The sequence below is a fragment of the Argopecten irradians genome, chromosome 1 (genome assembly GCF_041381155.1).
Source record: "Argopecten irradians isolate NY chromosome 1, Ai_NY, whole genome shotgun sequence".
Classification (NCBI taxonomy): domain Eukaryota; kingdom Metazoa; phylum Mollusca; class Bivalvia; order Pectinida; family Pectinidae; genus Argopecten; species Argopecten irradians.
The window spans coordinates 35,424,685-35,444,335 of record NC_091134.1 but is presented as its reverse complement, the minus strand read 5'-3'; the positions used below and the strand labels follow the sequence as shown (position 1 = coordinate 35,444,335).

The 19,651-nt window shown below is 34.0% G+C and overlaps 2 protein-coding genes across 2 annotated transcripts; both read right to left on the bottom strand.

The window, feature by feature from the left end:
- Positions 1-448: 448 nt before the first annotated feature.
- Positions 449-12,632, bottom strand: LOC138325760 (uncharacterized GMC-type oxidoreductase Mb1310-like). Its single transcript, XM_069271639.1, has 11 exons — positions 11,865-12,632; positions 9,344-9,552; positions 8,293-8,482; positions 7,753-7,881; positions 7,433-7,554; positions 6,417-6,584; positions 5,907-6,057; positions 4,472-4,635; positions 3,994-4,171; positions 3,292-3,520; positions 449-2,577 (listed from the first exon to the last, which is right to left on the bottom strand). The coding sequence occupies exons 1-11, from the start codon at positions 11,983-11,985 to the stop codon at positions 2,409-2,411; spliced, it is 1,830 nt and encodes a 609-aa protein (XP_069127740.1). The 5' UTR covers positions 11,986-12,632; the 3' UTR covers positions 449-2,408.
- Positions 12,633-13,988: 1,356 nt separating this feature from the next.
- LOC138325767 (glucose dehydrogenase [FAD, quinone]-like) lies at positions 13,989-19,078 on the bottom strand. The gene is made up of 4 exons (XM_069271652.1): positions 18,858-19,078; positions 18,311-18,488; positions 16,368-16,560; positions 13,989-14,523 (listed from the first exon to the last, which is right to left on the bottom strand). Exons 1-4 carry the CDS (start codon positions 18,873-18,875, stop codon positions 14,460-14,462), a joined length of 453 nt encoding a protein of 150 aa, XP_069127753.1. The 5' UTR covers positions 18,876-19,078; the 3' UTR covers positions 13,989-14,459.
- Positions 19,079-19,651: the final 573 nt, after the last annotated feature.

Here is a 19,651-nt window from a genome sequence, read left to right as displayed (position 1 = left end):
CCAGTAGGTTACGATTGCTTGGGCTTTGAACTAATGTTTTGGGGTCTAAGTGGAACGAATGTCATATTAACCATTCACCCAGTATAACCATTCACCCACCATAACCATTCACCCAGCATAACCATCCACCTAGCATAAGCATTCACCCAGTATAACCATTCACCCAGCATAACCATTCACCCAGTATAACCATTCACCCAGTATAACCATTCATCCAGCATAACCATTCACCCAGCATAACCATTCACCCAACATAACCATTCATCCAGCATAACCATTCACCAAGCATAACCATTCACCCAGCTATCTAGATATTAAACCGCTCAAATCTGGTTGATTATATTCTGAAAACTTTTCGCAATCTGTTTTGGGAATGACACTGATTTCAATCCGTCTGTGCGATGATACTTTAAACGTACGGTAGCGATGATAACAAACGAGTGAGATATATACACAAAATTGATTATTTTAATTTTATAATACACATTTACAATTACAATCATTTGAAATCACACTGACATCCCCTCATGTATGGGACACTTCTTCTTTCGTAACACTTTTAAACACGTTTACACTTTACACCACTTATGAACATGACAAACATTTAATGTTACCTGATTATACCTATGTTAAAGCAAATGACATTATTTATTTCATGGTTAAAAACGACCTTCCGAAATCTACGTAATTGCTATCACGTTACCATCCGCACATTTTCTGAAAATCGACACGGGCGATTACATTCCGCTTATTTCGCGGTAAATAAAAATGGAGATCACCGCCAAAATATATCACGCATATTTAGGTAAACAAGAACAATACGGGACTTAGGTGCGACATCAAAAAGAGTCGATTGAGTTGTTTGACACGAAATAGCGAATAGTCTGGGCTACAGTAGATGATTTCACAAACTGGAATGCCATTATAGCCTTGTATGTATCAATTATATCTCAGTAACAAAGTTTGTTCGATTGACATCATTTCACATTATAGAACTACAACACCATTCAAAACACAATAGCTGGTTTGTATTAAATATTTTGGGACCAGATATAAATGTCATTTTCAGCTTTACCTGCACAATACAGTTGTTAAAATAATTCAATGATGAAAAAGTCAAGGATATTTTAAGAATGACCCTTGCGACCGCTAAATGCATAAACTCATTATGCTAAAATAACTTTAACTGTATGCATGTCTAGATAATTAACGCCCAAACATTAAACAAACATTTCTTTGGTTTAAGTATAAAATGAAAACCAGTGTTACTTCAGTAATATTTAATTTCCACAGCCGGTTTGACATTTGTCACACGTATAGTAGGTTGGAACTGGTTATAGACCTATTGACATAAAAACAACACGAAACTTAATCTCTTATCTATACAGCTCCGTAAAATTGATATTTACAGAGCCGGATTATTAAAGGAAAAGGGAGATAACACTTATTTCAAGCATTAGAATAATAATAGAACGTCAGCACAGCTACAGATAATAATAGTTTCGTCATATGTTAAGCTAGGGCAATTTAATTCAAAGAAATATGAATCAAGATTATATAAAACCTAATTCATCTTTCTAAAATCGTTTTTTCGTCAAAGACACTTAAAACCTAATACTCATTTCATATATGTTTAACCTAAATTACATTCGTAATTTTTTTAAAATTTATATTTGCTCTTCAGCAGAATGTAATCATACTAGCTGGAAATGTTCCATAAATGCAAACAAAGAATAAATCAATGTTTAAAGAATTGATAGAATGGAAATATTTCAAATAAACAATGATCGGCAGAAAAGTTAAAGGATTCTTTGCACGGATAGACAGAAAAGTTAAAGGATTCTTTGCAGGGATACTTTTTTTTTTATACAATATTGATATTTTTTGGTTCATGTTCCATTTCCTACCATGAATTAAAGATTTGGATGGGATTCATTAGTTCTGATTTTACCTCCGTATGGGGTTTCTATCATGGCAGATAATCAAACGAAGAATTTATTATACAAGTACTGTACATCAACCACACGGCACACACCAGGTGACATTATTTCATAAAAATATCTTATTTCAACAAAAATTATATTTTGATCTGAAACAAAATAATCAAAAAATATACATGACAATGAGAATGTATAAAAAGAGGACATAAAATAAAAAAAAATTAAAAAGGTAATTCCATGATGTTTCAGATCAAATCTGACATAATTTGTTTCTCTAACTATTGTTCCATCATAGGAAATCCTCTGAAAAAGGGAAGAATCACGGCCTTGACAATAACAAAAATACTCCATGATATATGATTGTCAAAATACCTCACTTGCCATCAGCAATACAAGACATTAGAAGGTGATGTTGAGCTGTATACATACATTTCTTTATAAGATTTTTTTTTTATATTTCAGCACTTCTCATACATGTCCCCTTATTTGTTCCTTCCATTTCCCGACAGTGTCTTTACCACGTATCATGTCAGCAGCCTTCTCTGCAATCATGATCACCGCGGCGTTTGTATTACCCGACGGAACGTCCCGCATGATTGAAGCGTCTACTACACGTAGATGTTTAATACCTTTCACTCTGAAATAAATATTATTAAAAATTGACATTTACTTTCATTTTGTTTCAAAGTTAAATTGAGTATAAAATAGAATTTAAATCCAGATTGAAATAATAAAGTTTCACAATTCAAGCACAAAACTAATATTTAACAATGAATAAAATTTTTATAATTTTTTTTTATTATGAAGCTAAACACTACGTAAATCTCCAAAGTTCACATTGAGTTTGAAATATTGTATCCTTATTACGTCAACTGTATTTAAATTAACCTTTGAGGATCATGATACAATCCGATACAGTTTTACCAAACATCATACTTAGGCAGAAATTATCGCTAAGCATTACCTGATTATGCCCTCGAGCATCTAGCTAGACTATAATGATTTTCAGTATAACTACTATGATTTGTTTAGCGGTATGAAGGCGATGCTGGATATAACGTTTGACATGGATATGTTAGTATCAATGAACGAGAACGCTTAATCTTCTGGAACACTTTGTTCTATTTAGATATTTCAAAATAAAAAATATGTATCCATGAATATTCTTTTCGGGATGTTTCTTTAAATGTCACGCATCTTTTTTTTCTCTAAAAGCTATTTTTACGCTTTAAATAGACGGAAAGAGATTATGACTAATTTTTACGACCCGGATTAGTTTTCTTTCCATATCAAAAAAAGCTGAAAACTTAAAAATAATGTTTAATTTACCTTAAAATAATGTTTAATTTACCTTAGTTGAGGGTCCACCACCGCCGTGTTGTCGTCTGCTCGGCCCATTCGGCAGGTACCGATTGGATGATATACTGTAACGGCTGCGTGTTGTATCAAACATTTCCAGAAACCGTCAGACCTGAATTTGTGGTCCTTACAAAGGTTGTACATAGGAATGGAAGTGTTGAGAGTCGCGTCTATTGCCTTCATTGCCTTTGTGTCCAGAAGCCGCTCAGCGAACCGTGCACCTGTTACAGTAGAAATATCCTTTCTACATAGTACAATATAAATTTAAGTAACCCTTATAATTTAGGTAACCCTTTAAATTTAGGTAACCCTATAAATTTAGGTAACCCTACAAACTTTTACGTCGGAAAACGGTTTAAGGTTGTAATTTCTACTCGTTCACCAACCATGACAACCTGCTACTTTCAACCTGAACGTTTAGATCTTTTTAAAATTATAAACGAATGTGGAAATACCATCGAACGTACATTTTTTTTGGTGTGTTAATTGACTGAAAGGAACAATTCAATAGACAGAGAGAAAAAAAAACAAAAAAAAACCACAAATTATAAAGTTTTTAAGTTCACACTTGATTACCGAATGAATTTCGTGATCATTTCGCTTTTTAGTTGCAAAAGAGGTAAGCTGTTAGAAAATATTTCCATTTTCGTATAATGGATCTCATATCGTTGATAAGTTTTTGTATTGTTGTTACCTTTCAATAAGGTGTCAATATCGTCTGAATGTTGTAAATACTGTGGGTCTATGGCTGGATAGTAGTTGGGGTCCTTACTTTTTAGTCGTATGGTACCTCTGCTTTTGGGATGTAAGAGAACTGGTAATAACACAAAACTACTAGGTCGTGCTGGTGAAGAGAAAAACAGGTCTTTAACCTGCAACGGTAATATATAATGTTAGAACACGATTGCAATAGATGATTGGTTATTTTTTGTTGAAAACGTTATCTTGATTTTCTGCAAATAAATCAAAGGAACGCAACTATCTAAGCTTATAAACGACTTATTTCAATGCCGCTTTATGTTTTTAATCAAATTGAAATAACAACTGAAAATGGGAAAAGGTTAAGTAATTTCATTAAATATGAAAAACATATTCATTTACAAATGTATTTAGCTCCTTTCTATTGCAATGTCGTTATAAGATTTATTTTTTTTTGAAACAAAACCACAAACCTCTTCCTTAAAATTCATGTTTTCAAACGATTTCGCATTTTCCGTGAAAGCATGCGCACTTCCCAGATGGACTTGTATGTCTGGAGAATTTCCATTATCACTTGTGATACTACCATCATTATACAGAAAGGCTGAACCCTCAATGCCTGTCGTAGCAAAGGCACCTAAAATATTCAACAGTACATTATGTGTATTTTTTATTAATTGTGATTTTCTAATACATGTTCGAAAAGTGCAAAGGTCTTGTTAGCCAAGCTGACTGTTCAACTCAAACCTCAAATTTCTTAGTCGGGAGTCTTACAGCCACTTGCGTGGGCCGTTTGTCAATGTATGATCATGGTTCAATGTGTTTTCTCTTGTTACTTTGAATTTCTCGAAAACCTTGTAGGTCATTGAATGACAATGATTGCTAGTAGGACGACTGACAACAATCTAAGCAAGTTCAAATAATTGGTAAAGGTGTAAAGGTTTCATCCTTTGTCAAACAATGCTTTTGTAAGGAGTTTTTAAAAAGTTTTATCAGAATAAGGTCCTATTAACAGCCAGGGACATTAAAGGACGTACCAGGTTTGTTGGTGGAGGAAAGCAAAGTACCCGGAGAAAAACCACCGACCAGCGGTCAGTACCTGGCAACTGCCCCACATGGGATTCGAACTCGCAACCCATAGGTAGTAATATGTCGAGACATATTAACCACTCGGCCACTGCGGCCCCATTTTGTTAAGAACAGCATAACGCATATGCGTTCTAGGTACATTTAGTCTGACTACCATATACAAGTATACAATGTTTTGCGGAAAGATAGGTGAGTATCAAGACAGAGTCAAATAAGACAATAATCTGCTTCTGGATTAGATCTATTTGTCGCCTATCAATTTTAATATTTACTAAACAAATTGTATACAATTCAAGCCCATTTTCATTATGTGATGTAAAATATATATATATGGTTAGTTTTTAGGTATTGTTACTTCCCGTTGCAAATTATTATGCCAAGGTAAAGGGGTACAACTCGAAGAGAATGTCGTTACTACCGAAAAGTAATGATTTTCATTCTTTTGAGATATTGAACCTATCAACTACCCGTACCATAGAGTTTGTACGGCATTACAGTTTGTACGGCATTCAACTTGATGGAAATTAATATTTTTCCTGAGTTTTAATTCGAAAAAGGAAAATGAGATTAAGGTTTCTCGGATATCGCATCTTCATTTTCGAAATGGTCGTTGGTATAAAAACGATACCGTCACTATTGTTTTTCAGTGGAATAAGTTTAGAGGATGGTGCGTAATATCATCATTATTGGAAAATCGAAAAAAATCTTCCTTCTTAAAAAATCTTCCTTCTTAAGAACTTTTACTTGAAAATATAGACTTATAAAGCTGGACATAATTGAAGTAGTCCACACTTTCATGTGACTGCAAAGTCACTCTACCTTTCTTGTTAAGGATATAATCGCTCAGCTCCCAAACGCTGGCTAGGCTTTCAGCTGATAAAGGCAGCGTTGTGTTGGTAAGGATCTGTATGTACAGCATCAAATGGTCCTGTAGATTATCTCCGACGGGCAGGTCGGCTTTGACACCTATCTGAAAAAGATAACATACATACATATATATGCACTTGTCTTTTTAAATAATGCACCTAGCTATCAACTGAGCAATATTCACAGTAATAAGCATATGTGCTGCATCAACAAATATGTTAATGTTCGTTAAAGGAACATTGATTAAAAGAAAAATAGGGTTGTTCCATTGACTCGTTCCCCCCTTTACATAAATTTGAACTCCATTTCATAGGCTGGAACAGTCCATTATGAATTTTCAGGGGTGAATGAGTTAAAACGTTTAGTGACGCTCGTGTCGCTACCATTTTAAAATGCCACATTGTTCTACAATCAATAGCATACAATAAAAAAAATAAAAAATAAACTATAAAGATAACTAACCCCAATATCCTTTAAGTGACCACGTGGTCCCACCCCTGACAGCATCAGCAGCTGGGGTGTGTTGATAGCGCCACCTGACAGGATAACTTCCTTCCTGGCGCGGATTGTGACGGTTTTTCCATCTCTGATCACTTCCACTCCCTCGGCACCGCCCCTCTCGATTAGGACCTGGAGGAACAAACACGATGGGCTTATTTATACGGCTTATTCCATGATAAGATTATGCTTGAATGCCGATTGTATTTGTAATACGACACGATATATCTTTAATTACAAATAGAACACATAGTTCAATAGCCCCTTTGTCTTCCTTGGCTTACTATCATTGTCGAAATATATCATAGCAAAAGTGTCTATGTGCGATAACGAATGATCAGGTAGTTTGGTCATTTGATGTACATCAAATGAGTCGAATAAAAATGCATTGTATGGTCTTGCAGTTGAGCGTAGCTCTCTGTAAACCTTCAAAGGAAGCCTGTAGGCATGTCAGTATTTTCTCCAGAACTGCCTTCAGGTTTTCTATGACATAAGCCAGTGATGGATATTAAGATAGTGATAGTACCTCATTTAACCTCGAGGATGCCTTTTTGCATGTCATTTTTATTAGGTTTTTAAGGTATCGACCCTGAAAACACTTAATTGTTAGTCTAATGCTCAACCGATCGAGCTAAAGAGAAGTTCCCTCCACCCGTGAGATATATTGCAACTAGCATTCACAAGGATTGCCTTTGTTATAGATCAACATAAGATATACACTGTCTCCAAAATGTTTTGTGCAACTATCTAGAGTCTGCATACAAATCAGTTTTCACAAAATTATTGGGTATAAAATGTTCTGTCAATGTTTTTTGAATAATGAAAATGGAGACAATGTTACTTATATTATATCTTATCATCAAACTGACCAGGAGATGTTATAGATATAATCAAGGTCTTACAGCGCCCATTTTAATTAAGAAAAGGTATCCGACTAATAACTTGTGACAGCATCTTTCTCAACCGTATACTATCCTCACCTTAGCTACCAAACTGTTCACGCCGACGTGTAAGTTTTTACGACTCATTGCAGATTTGAGGAACTCGGAGTAAGTGCTGGCTCGTCTTCCTCCCCTAACTGTAGCTTCCATCTTACAAAACCCTGAAACCAAAACGCGTTGAGATTATCAAGATTATATAAGACGCATGCAAAAACAGAAACTAACTGAAAAACATAAGATCAACGGCATGTTATACGTTGTTGAAGTCGAAATTCAAAAGACTAAGGAAAAGCAATAACTTGTTGCAAAATCAAGAATTCCAGCAGTTTTCAAAACTAAAATAACTGAAATATGATTACCTATTTGGTCAGGTTCATGGCAACCCTGAGATTTGAAGCCTAACTCCTGTCCAGCATCAAGGAAGACATTGGCTAGGCCTGTATGTCCGACGTGAGACACCCCTAGTTCTCCGCCAGTACTGTGGAATACTTTGTAAAAAAGTGGCACTTAATCAAGGTTATAAATCTGGGTGCTTTTGTAAAAGAGCTATTCGGCTAATCACAAAACATGTATAAAATAGCTTATAGTATAAACTATTTACCTAAAGTTACAATGATTTAAAACACTAAGAATCTTATAATATGATACTAGAATATCATTCAAAAAAGAAGGAAACATTTATGCATTCATATTCGAAGAAGAGATGAAATTGCCAGTTACAGTTATCTTATTTTAACAACTTCGCCAAAGTGTAATGGATGGAATTTAGTAAACATTTATAACGAATTAAGTAGTTTCCTTTTCCAGTCAATGGACAACGAAAGAAGGAAAACTGCGGATGTAAAATATCTGCATCCAACTTTAAGCACATACAAATCACTCGCTGAATTATTGACTACCTGAATGTTTTAGTTCGTCTGACTGGGCATCCTCGGATTTCAGGAAATATGGCAGGACGTCCTTGTAACTCCAGCCCTCACATCCTGCCTTCGCCCAGCTGTCGTAGTCATGGCGACTACCCCGGATATAAACCATCATGTTTAGAGCACTGGATCCACCAAGGACTTTCCCTCTTGGCCAGCAGCCTCTCTGATGAGTTCAAATAATTCTGAACATGTATAAATAACTTAAAGCACAATGTAATTTTTATCATACACGAACCTTAACGATGCTACACCGCTGACGATTGGTAGGATTTCTTTATCGAAAATATGATCAGACGAATTAGTATTTTTCTTCAGTTGCAAAAGTTACTTACTTAACACCATTATCTACATTGAAAAGTTTGAGCTAGATTAGAAATATTAAAATATTTAATTATGTCCTGAAAAAAATCCATGGCATTATGCTCTATATGGAATGAAGTACAGATAGCGCATCCACCAAAAGCAAAAGCAAAGTCAGTTATTTATATAATTTATAATTTTGAAAATTATACATATTTACGAGTAAATGCCAATTATTGTTCAAATGATGAGAGTGGTTTATACGTTGTCGGCTGTGGTGCATACTTTCTCTTTGGACCAAAGATTGGGCTACTAATTTATGAATCTAAATTGATGCTTTCACAAATTAATGAATTACAGATTACTAAATATTATTATCTGCTAATAAGATACAATGGGATACTCTTCAGGAGTATGAAAATATAGAACTGGTATTAAAATTAAAACAAATTCAACATAATCTATTAGTGCTAAAATACGAGAATATGACATATAAATAATGTTCCTTTGGTTATGGTATGTACATCAATCAAAGTTAAATGTTATAATGAAAATCCTATTGTGCATGTAACAGAGTTACCTCTCGTGTGGATACGTATCCATTGTGACTGTTTTGTAAGCGAAATTCACGCCATTTTATGACGTTACGCTCGCAAACACATACGTCATACGTCATACTCAATACCTACACCTAAGGGCAGATAACTGTAATACAAAAACCTACCTGATCCTTCATACCAAATTGAGCATGTTGTTGTGGTTCCGTGAGGTAACTCCAGTCTTCGCTTGAATTTCGAAGTAGGCTGCCAGTCAGTGGTGTATTAATAAACCAGTTACTTTCTCCAGTATCCCCTGCCTCCAGTAGTAACACATTATTTCCCCTGTCTTCTGACAACCGAGTTACCAATACTGCACCAGCAGATCCGGCTCCAACTATGTAAATCAATGAATGACAAAAATACAATATATAGATATCGTATTTACGAAATTCTATACTCCAACTAAGTTAAGCAACATATGTAACATTATGTACTTGTATATTAAAACAGAATTCTAGTCTCCTACTATGTAAATTAACAATCAACAATGACAAAATAACATGACATTTATTCAAAGAGCAATGTCGATCCTTAATTTCAATGCATATATATATAAGATATATTGATTGTGATAGTGTAGGAAATATCTCATATAATATATAAGATATTTTATGTAATATATGAGTTATCTTAATTAATTTTTTAATGAATCCGATATAAGATATCTTATATCGTATATAAGATATCTTATGTGATATATAAAATATCTTATCTTATATAATATATCAGATATCTTATATAATTGAAATCTCGTTGCTATATAAGCTATCAATATAGGAACGAGATTTCAACCAAAGCCCAAAATGAAGTCTCCCTACATGGGATGAGTCTACATATAGACAGTTACCGTACAGTATACTACTATTCGTTTAACCAGACTCTTCTTGGCTTCGCATGCTACAGCAGTATCAAACGTTAAGTTGAACGAGACTTACATAATTGTAAGTATGCATGTATAGATCGGTTGCCACTATAGCCTATATAGTCTTTCCTAGAATAGCCTATATAGTCTTTCCTAGAATAATGGGAATTAACTGCTTCTACGTTTTCAATGTATCGTTGAATGCAACCACACATCGCTTGATTCTCCCTTTCAACGCCACCTCCGCATATATCTTATGTAGAAAATCAAATAAGATATCTTATATACTATATGAGATATCTTATATATAATGTAATATAATGTAAATTCGTTTAAAAATAAGTTGGATAATCACTGGAAGAATCAGGAACTTTTTTTTTCAATTACGAAGCAACAATATCATAATAACACAATTTTGTATGATGTGTACAGATTATAAATGCATTTATGACATATGTAATATGTATCTATACGAGTCTGGTATAGAGGACTCATGATTGTCCTGAACCAGAATAAATCTTATCTTATCTTATCTTATTTTATCTTAATCTTATCATTTTTCCTTAAAGTTGTATGGTCTATCACTTTCGCTCTTTTTGTCATAGTGAAAACTGTTTAAGTGTTATACACATTTTTCCCCGTCTGTCCGAGGTTTAAACTTTCTACTTTTACCACTTTTTATAAAGTTGCAGCACTGGAAGTATTTTTAATTATAGAAGTAAAAAATCTTTTTAACGTGTACACGTCAAAAATAAGCTCGAAAGATGCCGAATCATTCCGAACTCTTCCGAACATCGTCGCGACAATCTCGAAGTAACACGAGAGTTGTGAAACCAAATGTCAACAATTTTTTTCATAAACAAAACATGCGGTCGACCTCAGCAGACTGGATCTACAAAGAAAATAATGCTTGCACATTACAATATTTGATACACACAATATTGAATTACGGCAATGTATGAATTAGATATTTCAAATACTCGCTCTCAGTCTGTGGACATATACCAGCACGATTTGCTCATATTAGCCAGAAGGAAAACGTAAACAAACACATGTGCATTTACTCTAGTTACCTGGATCACCACGTGCAGGACGTGTGGACATAAATCACGTGGTACGATTCGGAATGCCGACAAAAGCCGAAGGTACTGAAAATGGCGGTGATTGAAAGCGCTGTATTCAAAACCAGGAATATATGATCCCTAGATTTCGTAGCTCTTATAGGACGACATATTCTTTTGGGGAGCTTAATCAATGAGTTCCATGTGCATGTTTAAATATCAAATGTTTAAGCAATATATCGTTACAGTGAAAATTACCAGAAATACAACTTTAAATAAGATATCTAATTTAACTTCTATATTTAATATCTTACATTCTATTTCAGAAATTAGCTTAATATGAAACCAGAATTTACTGGAACTACTTTACTGTTTGAAAAGTCAGTAAAAAGTAGTACACTCTCATTCCTGCGCAACAAAGTAGCGTCTCGCTTCAAGCGAAAACTAGTAATTATCACTAACTTCCATTTGTTTTGAATGACATTTATAAGCAACAGCAGAAGAATACACGGTTTGTATTTGCAGTATAAGGTTTATTTCGGTGGTCGACCCGAAATGCCGAGTTGACTCGACGAAGCCTTGTTGTCTCGGCATTCGAACAATTTAAGTCTCGCAAAAAATAAACCTTGTATTGTAAGATACTTTTATATCTTCTCTGTAAAATATATGCAGCACAGATCTTATAACCAATATTTGAACTGTTGTGATGTTTAGTACACTCACCTATTATATAATCGTATGTATCATTCAGGTATTTAGTTGGTTGTGGACCAGAGCTCCCCATGAACAGCAGAGCAGTGAGTACAGCTAAGACCAGAACCAAGATGTAGGTTAACACACCCATCCTGTCCAAATGGTCAAGTGGTCAAATTATTGTCTAGACCGAAATAACAATTGCATGTGTTAACCAACACTTTATACAAATGATATTGGAATCTATGAGCTCGGTAATATGTTTATCGCAAAGCAAAATATCTTCAGTCTCCTACGGAATTATATAACCCATACATATGTCTCGTAATTTTAATACCTATCTCAGAGAATTATTAAGAGCCACAACTTTTTAGATTTCTAAACTGACATACACACATATTACATAAAGTAATTGTTAACGTTATGTCGTCTGTACATCAGTGTTGTGTCTAAAATCTAGTTGTTACCTGCATAATGTATTATTTTTGTAAAAACCGATTAGTTAGAACTTTTTCTTTATCCCATGGTTTCACTGGCTTTGAAATTGTACGTTGCTGTTTGCTAAGTCATTTCTGTTTGGTTTAGGGCGTAAGAATTCTGTTAAAGAAATAGTCCCTTAGTGATTTAGAATTTTTAAGAGATTATTTATAGTACATGTAAACTGAATTACAAGAATCTGCGAAGCAGTTCATGAATTACAATGTTACATTGGTGTTTTGACAAGAATATTTTCCTAATTAAGCCCCATGACAGGCTTTTATAGATAATGCAGTTGTTTATATTTTGAATTTCAGTTTTTGCTATTAAGCAAATTTTCCAATTCCATTGCACTATATTAACTTAGCGACATATTGAATTGTCAGGAAAAACTTAAAAGTATTTGGACAATAAAATATTCATATTGCATCTTAAAGAATACTTACATTTTTTTGTTTTTAAATTTTATCAATAAAAATGCATGACTACTGTTCAACATACATTTTTAGAGCAGTGTATTTTACACATCATTGTGCACTGTCTTGTCGAAATGGATCCGTAAAAAACGTCAAACTTTCAAGTTACACAATTTAAAAAATGCACAAAGTAGTCTATAAAATTCATCATATCATTAAAAAAATCAGTGCATAAAAGAAAATATGTATTCATAACCGAAATTTGATGACTAACTTTATACTGACAGAATCACATGCTAGACATTATACTTTACGATAGATTAACTTGAGGGTCGAATTCCAGTACGTCCATGGGGTTTGCTAACGTATGTTATCGATTCGTCAACTTTGTTTGAGTTGTAGCCCTACATGTTTGTAGTACAGAGTACAAGGTATGGTTTTTAAGCCCAATAGGACGGAAAAAAATATGTAATGGCAATTGTGATGTCTTGCATAATTGAATATAGGTGTTATACGTAATTTTTCCCACCATATGAAATGACCCGCTGTAATTAAGTACGGGTCATTCTGGAACTCCATCATTACACTATGTGATTATCTTATAGGGTTTTAATAGAATAGCTTTTAGTATCTCAATACATATTCTCTATGTTATATCAGTATGTTTGCTTGTCCTTTTCTTTTGTATGACAGTGCATATTTAAAACACAGTGGAGCACAGCTTCTTATGTATTGCAAGATCAATCAAAGGAACGTAATATCATCTTATAAAGCGAATACACAAAATCATTACAAATACTAGGTATCACATTACGGACGTCAGTAAAGTTGAAATTAGCTAAATCGGTAGCAGTACGTGAATGCAAACAACAAAAAGATTCAGTGTTTAGAAACCAATGAACAAACAAAATGAGCTATAAAAAGAAGACTCGGCTGTTGCAGATGTAGACTAGACTAGATTACACCGGCAATACATCTTCAGGTCAATTTGACCTGCAAAACATCTTGACCTGGAATTGATATGAAATTCACCTCAGTATGCCTTTTTAAATATATCGACTTATCTGTTTTTTTTGGCATGGACTTAACATAACATAATCGAGAGGTCACAGTATACAAATGCCAATCAATGTAAATAAAATATGAGAACCTACTCTATATAAATACGCATCGGAAGAATAACATTATCGGGAAGTTACATTGTAGAAATGTCAATCAATGAAAATAAAATGAGAGAACATACTTTACCTAAATACGTGTGGTAAACAAGAAAGCGATCGCACATGCAGTCAGTCTGAATGCCAGTGCATAGTGCGTCACGCTCTAGATATTGACACCACCACGACGGTAGGTGTCGAGATAACGGATGTTTTGTCCTATGATATGTATTATATTTGCAAATGACATGTTAGCCAAATAAATGTATAAGGATGAAACAAAACGTAATATTACCTTGTTACACACAGATAAAAATGTATTTTATCAACAGTTGCTTACATTTACTTCCAATTTTCTGATGTACAGTGACGTTATGACTCCGACCAAACGAGACATTTCAAATATTAATTTGGTAGTGAATGTCTTACTATAATTGTCAATCTTTAGGTTAGATAGTGGTATGTATGAACATTTGCTGCACTGAGTTCTCCGTTAGATGGTAGTCGCCTTTCACCTACCCGGCCAGAGTCGATTCCCGGCGTGGACGTAAACAGGTCAGGGGCTACCTACCCAATCACATGGGTTTTCTCCGAGCACTCCGGATTCCTCCTACTCTAAGACCCCTCGCGTGCTTACATCTGAGATATCGAAAGTAATGTGTATGAGTAACACAGCTTGTTTCGCAATCGATGTAAATTAGAAATAGTTTATATAGCGGGTATTGTCAAAAACTAAATAAAACCTTTTTTCTAACATCGATTTGATTTCTTTTATCCTGAAAACTTTTTGTAATATGTTTTGGAAATGACACTGTGATTCCAATGGATCTGCGACATGATACTTTAAACGTGCGCAAGTGATGATAACAAACGAATGAAATACAGACAAAGTAGATTAATTTTTATTTCATATTAATCCATTTACATTGGATATCACAACCATCTTAAAATCACTACGAGTCCTCTCAGAAGAGAGCAGATCTCACCTTTATAACACTAAAGTACAATTCACGCAGTACAAGTACTTACGCTCAGCACGCAGTACAAAATTTGCACATAGCACGCAGTACAAAACTTACGCACAACACGCATTACGCCCAACATACGCAGTACAAAATTTACGCACAACACGCATTACAAAACTTACGCACATTATAAAATTTATGCCCAACACACGCAGTACAAAACTTACGCACAACACGCAGAACAAAATTTACGCACAACACGCATTACAAAACTTACGCACATGTTTGCCTTAATGTAACTCCGTTTAGCATCATCTATAGACAGTACTGTAATCCAGTTTCTTTTCGCGTATACAAATAACTTATTTCAACGCTTGATCACAATAGTGCATTCATAAACAATTATTCGCGTAACAATTTAATTCTCTTTCGAGCCCTCCCACGAAATTACGCGAAAAGTTACATTTCGCAAAAATGAAGTATTTACAGTAACCTTAATGATATAATACCAAAAATAATAATAGAATCTTGTAATATTTACTTGATAGTTATCACAAAACAATAACATTCGCACACTATCATGAAAACCAACATATTTTCGGGTCATAGGAAATCGCGAATTTCAATCTTCACGCTTGCTACTCTATGAGTCTTAATTTCATAATATAATCGCGGCGAACGAGTCATTGGACATGAAATTACGAAATACAGCCACCGCAAACGTAAGCTGATCTAAAGTAGATGTTATAACAAATATCAATCGGAACGCTACGATTGTCTTAATATAATTATCAGTGAACAACTTATAACTACAACGCATAAAAACTGGTGGTCTATACAAAAGATACATGAAATATGAAGGACTTTTTTCAAACTGCAGAAAGATGTTTATCAGATATAAAAAATATGTATTGTAAATTTTCAGTTAGTTAATAAGGGGCTGATGAATGCCACCTAGACCAAAGAAAAAGTATAACAAATTATCGTGCGTTATAACTATTTGGAATTGCATTGATCTAGTTCACATTCTTTATTCAAAAACTACCAGCTGGATACAGTTCGATGTTTAAAGCAACGATCTTTTGCAAGAACTTCAACAGTTGTCATCAGTCTATAATCAGTTAATCGTTAGTGGTTCAGACTCCAGCATCTTTGGTAGAACGTAAGTGGGAAAATTTTACTACTCGACCAGCATGGAACCCTAAAATGGTAAAGCTGTTTGTCGTGACGCAACCCAAAGCTTAACATCTAATTTCATCATTCCTCATACATGTCCCCTTATTTGTTCCTTCCATTTCCCGATAGTGTCTTTACCACGTATCATGTCAGCAGCCTTCTCTGCAATCATGATCGACGGGGCGTTTGTATTATTGTGACATGTTTAAATATGAAAACTTTTGTTCATTAGATTATTTTATTTCTTACGATCTTAATTATGTGCATCAGTTTTATTTCCATATCAAAAAAGCTTAAAAATAATGTAAGATATAGATTAATCAGTGTCCGGAATATTTTTACCTTAGTTGAGGGTCCACCACCGCCGTGTTGTCGGCCGATTGGATGGATACGTGTTGTATTAAGCATTTCCAGAAATCGTCAGATCTCAATTTGTAGCCCTTACAAAGTTTGTACATAGGAATGGAAGTGCTGAGAATGGCACCAATTGCCTTCATTGACTTTGTGTCCAGAAGCCGTTCAGCGAACCATGCACCTGTTACAGTTAGAAATATCCTTTCTATATAGTACAGCTTATGATGTGTTGATGCCCTGAAACGAACTGATGACAAGTTATGACGGTAATACAAGTACAGTTGTAGATATAATAATCAAAATGAATAATGTTAAAAAAATAGTAAGTTAAGTAAATATCTGATTGGTTTTGCATGTCTTTGTAACTATGGAAAAGTTTGACGTGTTTTACGGATGGGGCAGTGGAGCCTGCGTCGTAGGTAGCCCTATAAATGTAGGTAACCCTATAAACTTTTACGTCGGAAAACGGTTCAAGGTTGTAACTCTACTCGTTCATCAACTATATGGCAACCTGCTTCTTTTAAAACCTGAACATTTAGATCTTTTCAAAATCAAAAACGAATGTAGGAATACCATCGAAAGTATAATATGTAGTGAAAACTGACTGAAAGAAACACTTCAAATCATAGAAGAATCAAGGAGCGGCAAAAGCGTGGCATTTAATACTCAAGTAAACAAAGGCCAAAGTAACAATTATTCAAGTATAACTTTTAATGTATGCGATAATTGTAAAACTGAAACAGCAGGTAACAAAAAGAAACTTTAATTTAGTATTTTTGACTGAGTTTCAATGGTAACAAAAAAGAAATTCAAAATTCAAAAATTGAAGGTCCGTAACAGCAAAAGGCACAACAAGGGCACTTGTCTGATATGGTAGCAGAGTAAAGTAGATTTGAAAATTCAAAATAAAGTGCAGGCTTTAATTATGAACACACAGCTTTTTAACCTTAATAACACCTATATAAAAGTATATATATTCTTAATCTATACAACATTTGCAATTGTTATGCAAATTTCATTTTTGGACAGGTCTATTTTTTGTTTTATGTGAGCCTGTAAAAACCACGATAACCAATTTTGTGTTTTTGAAAAATTGCAAAAAATTTGGATTTTTAACCCAAAATAACACCCCATTTAGGAGAATTTTTTTCTTTCATGCAGTTTAAAACCAAGCATCACTGTCATGATAGTGGAACTGAGCCTATTTTGACATAGGTATAACATTAAACTTTTGAGCAATCTTACCTCGTACCGCGGCTATCAATTTCTGCTGCTACAGTATTGAGTTTTCTCGTCTTAGACGCACATCCGGATACCCTCTAAACCATTATTCTCGAACTTATTTTGTTGAATTTCTTTATGCAAATGTGAAGCCTGCATATAAGTCTCTAGATTGGATTCACCTATTTTAGGACATATACTTTAAAAAAAAATATGCATATAATAAAACAGGGGCTTTTGGATTAGTAAAAATCTCACCCATGACCATTCGGTCTAACTGTGAACTGCTACCTATAATCAGAAAGTGTCATGGAGCTGCGTTGAACGGGTTTGGAGTTATAGCCCAAAAAAGAAACAGTAATTTGGTATTTTTGACTTAGTTTCCATGATAACGAAAACATTCCCAAAATGGTAGGCCTGGAACAGGAAAAAACACAACTAGGGCAGTTAACTGATGTATACAGAAAGTTTTCAAGAAGCTGCGTTGAACGATTTTTGAGCTAGCCCGGGAAAAGGATCTCGGACGGACGAGTTTCGCGGGGGATAAAAAAAGCAAATTATAAAGTTTTTGAAGTTGACATATGATTAAAGAATGAATTTTGTGATCATTTCGCTTTTTAGTTACAAAGTCAACAAACAAGTAAACTGTTAAAAGATATTTTCATTTTCGTATAATGACTGGTATAACCTTTTTTTTGTATTGTTGTTACCTTTCAATAAGGTGTTGATATCGTCTGGGTGTTGCAGGTACTGCGGATTTATGGCTGGGTAGTGGTTGGGGTCCTTACTTTTTAGTCGTTTGGTACCTCTGCTTTTCGGATGTAGGAGAATGGGAACTAACACAAAACTACAAGGCCTTGCTGGTGAAGAAAAGAACAGGTCTTTAACCTGCAACGGAATAATATAATGTAAGAACACGATTGCAATAGAGGATTGTTTATTTTTGTTAAGATTTCGTACATATCCGTAGTTATATGCTGAAAATAATATCTTGATTAACGTCAAAAAATCAAAGGAACGCAAATCTCCATGTTTTCCCTTAATTCCATACAGCAATTTATTAAAAAAAAACCTGAAAATGAAAAAAAAAAAAAAAACCAAACAAACAAACAAACAAAAAAAAAAAAAAAAAAAAAAAAAAAAAATTAAACATTTGAATATTTGTGTTTTTAATATATAGTAACTTACAAATGTATTTAACTCTTTTCTATCGGCATATCGTTATAAAATTTATTGTTATGAAACAAAGCCACAAACCTCTTCCTTAAAATTCATGTTTTCAAGAGTTTTCTCATTTTCTGTGAAAGCATGCGCACTTCCAAGATGGAATTGTAGATCTAGAGGATTTCCATTATCACTTGTGATACTACCATCGTTATACAGAAAGGCTGAACCCTCAGCAATGGTCGTAGCAAAGGCACCTAAAATATTCAACAATATATTACATGTGTGTATTTGTTTAAGGATGCGCTCTATGGTTTCTAAAACAAAAACGTAGAACCAAATGGCCAAAATAGTCAAAGTTTCCACATTCTCATAATTTATATATATATTTCGAGTGGTAACCATGGCAACTGAAGTTGAAAAATTATAAAACTATCATAACAATAAAATTACCGGTGTACTAAATATGTCATTTCTAAAATTTGAAATACTAAATAATAGGTTTGGAAATTTGACGAATTTTGAGGCCCCAAAACGGCCCAAAACGATACAAAGTCCTTTAACATCAATTGAACAAATTGCATACAATTAAAACCCATTTTCATTACCTGATGTAATATATATATATATGGTTTTGTGTTTCGGTATTGTAACTTCCCGTTGTAAATTATTATGTCAAGGTAAAGGGTACAACTCGAAAAATATCATTACTGCCGAAAAGTAATGATTTTCATTCTTTTGAGATATTGAACCTATCAAGTACATTGGGTTTTGTATGACAATAAAATGCACCAAGCGTTTTCTTTATTCATCTTGATTGAAATTGATTTTTGCCATGAGTTTTAAATTCGCAAAAGAAAAATGACATTAAAGGTAGGTTTCGCCCA

What these genes read in the sequence shown, in the direction of transcription:
- LOC138325760 (XM_069271639.1), bottom strand. Translation starts at nt 11,985, where the DNA reads ATGGGTGTGTTAACCTACATCTTGGTTCTGGTCTTAGCTGTACTCACT. An exon ending in AATTTGGTATGAAGGATCAG is followed by an intron (nt 8,483 to 9,343) that starts GTAGGTTTTTGT and finishes TGAACTCATCAG; the next exon opens with AGAGGCTGCTGGCCAAGAGG. An exon ending in ACATGAATTTTAAGGAAGAG is followed by an intron (nt 4,172 to 4,471) that starts GTTTGTGGTTTT and finishes TTACCGTTGCAG; the next exon opens with GTTAAAGACCTGTTTTTCTC.
- LOC138325767 (XM_069271652.1), bottom strand. An exon ending in TATCAACACCTTATTGAAAG is followed by an intron (nt 16,561 to 18,310) that starts GTAACAACAATA and finishes TAACTGTAACAG; the next exon opens with GTGCATGGTTCGCTGAACGG. An exon ending in GTGGTGGACCCTCAACTAAG is followed by an intron (nt 14,524 to 16,367) that starts GTAAAAATATTC and finishes TCGATATCTCAG; the next exon opens with ATGTAAGCACGCGAGGGGTC.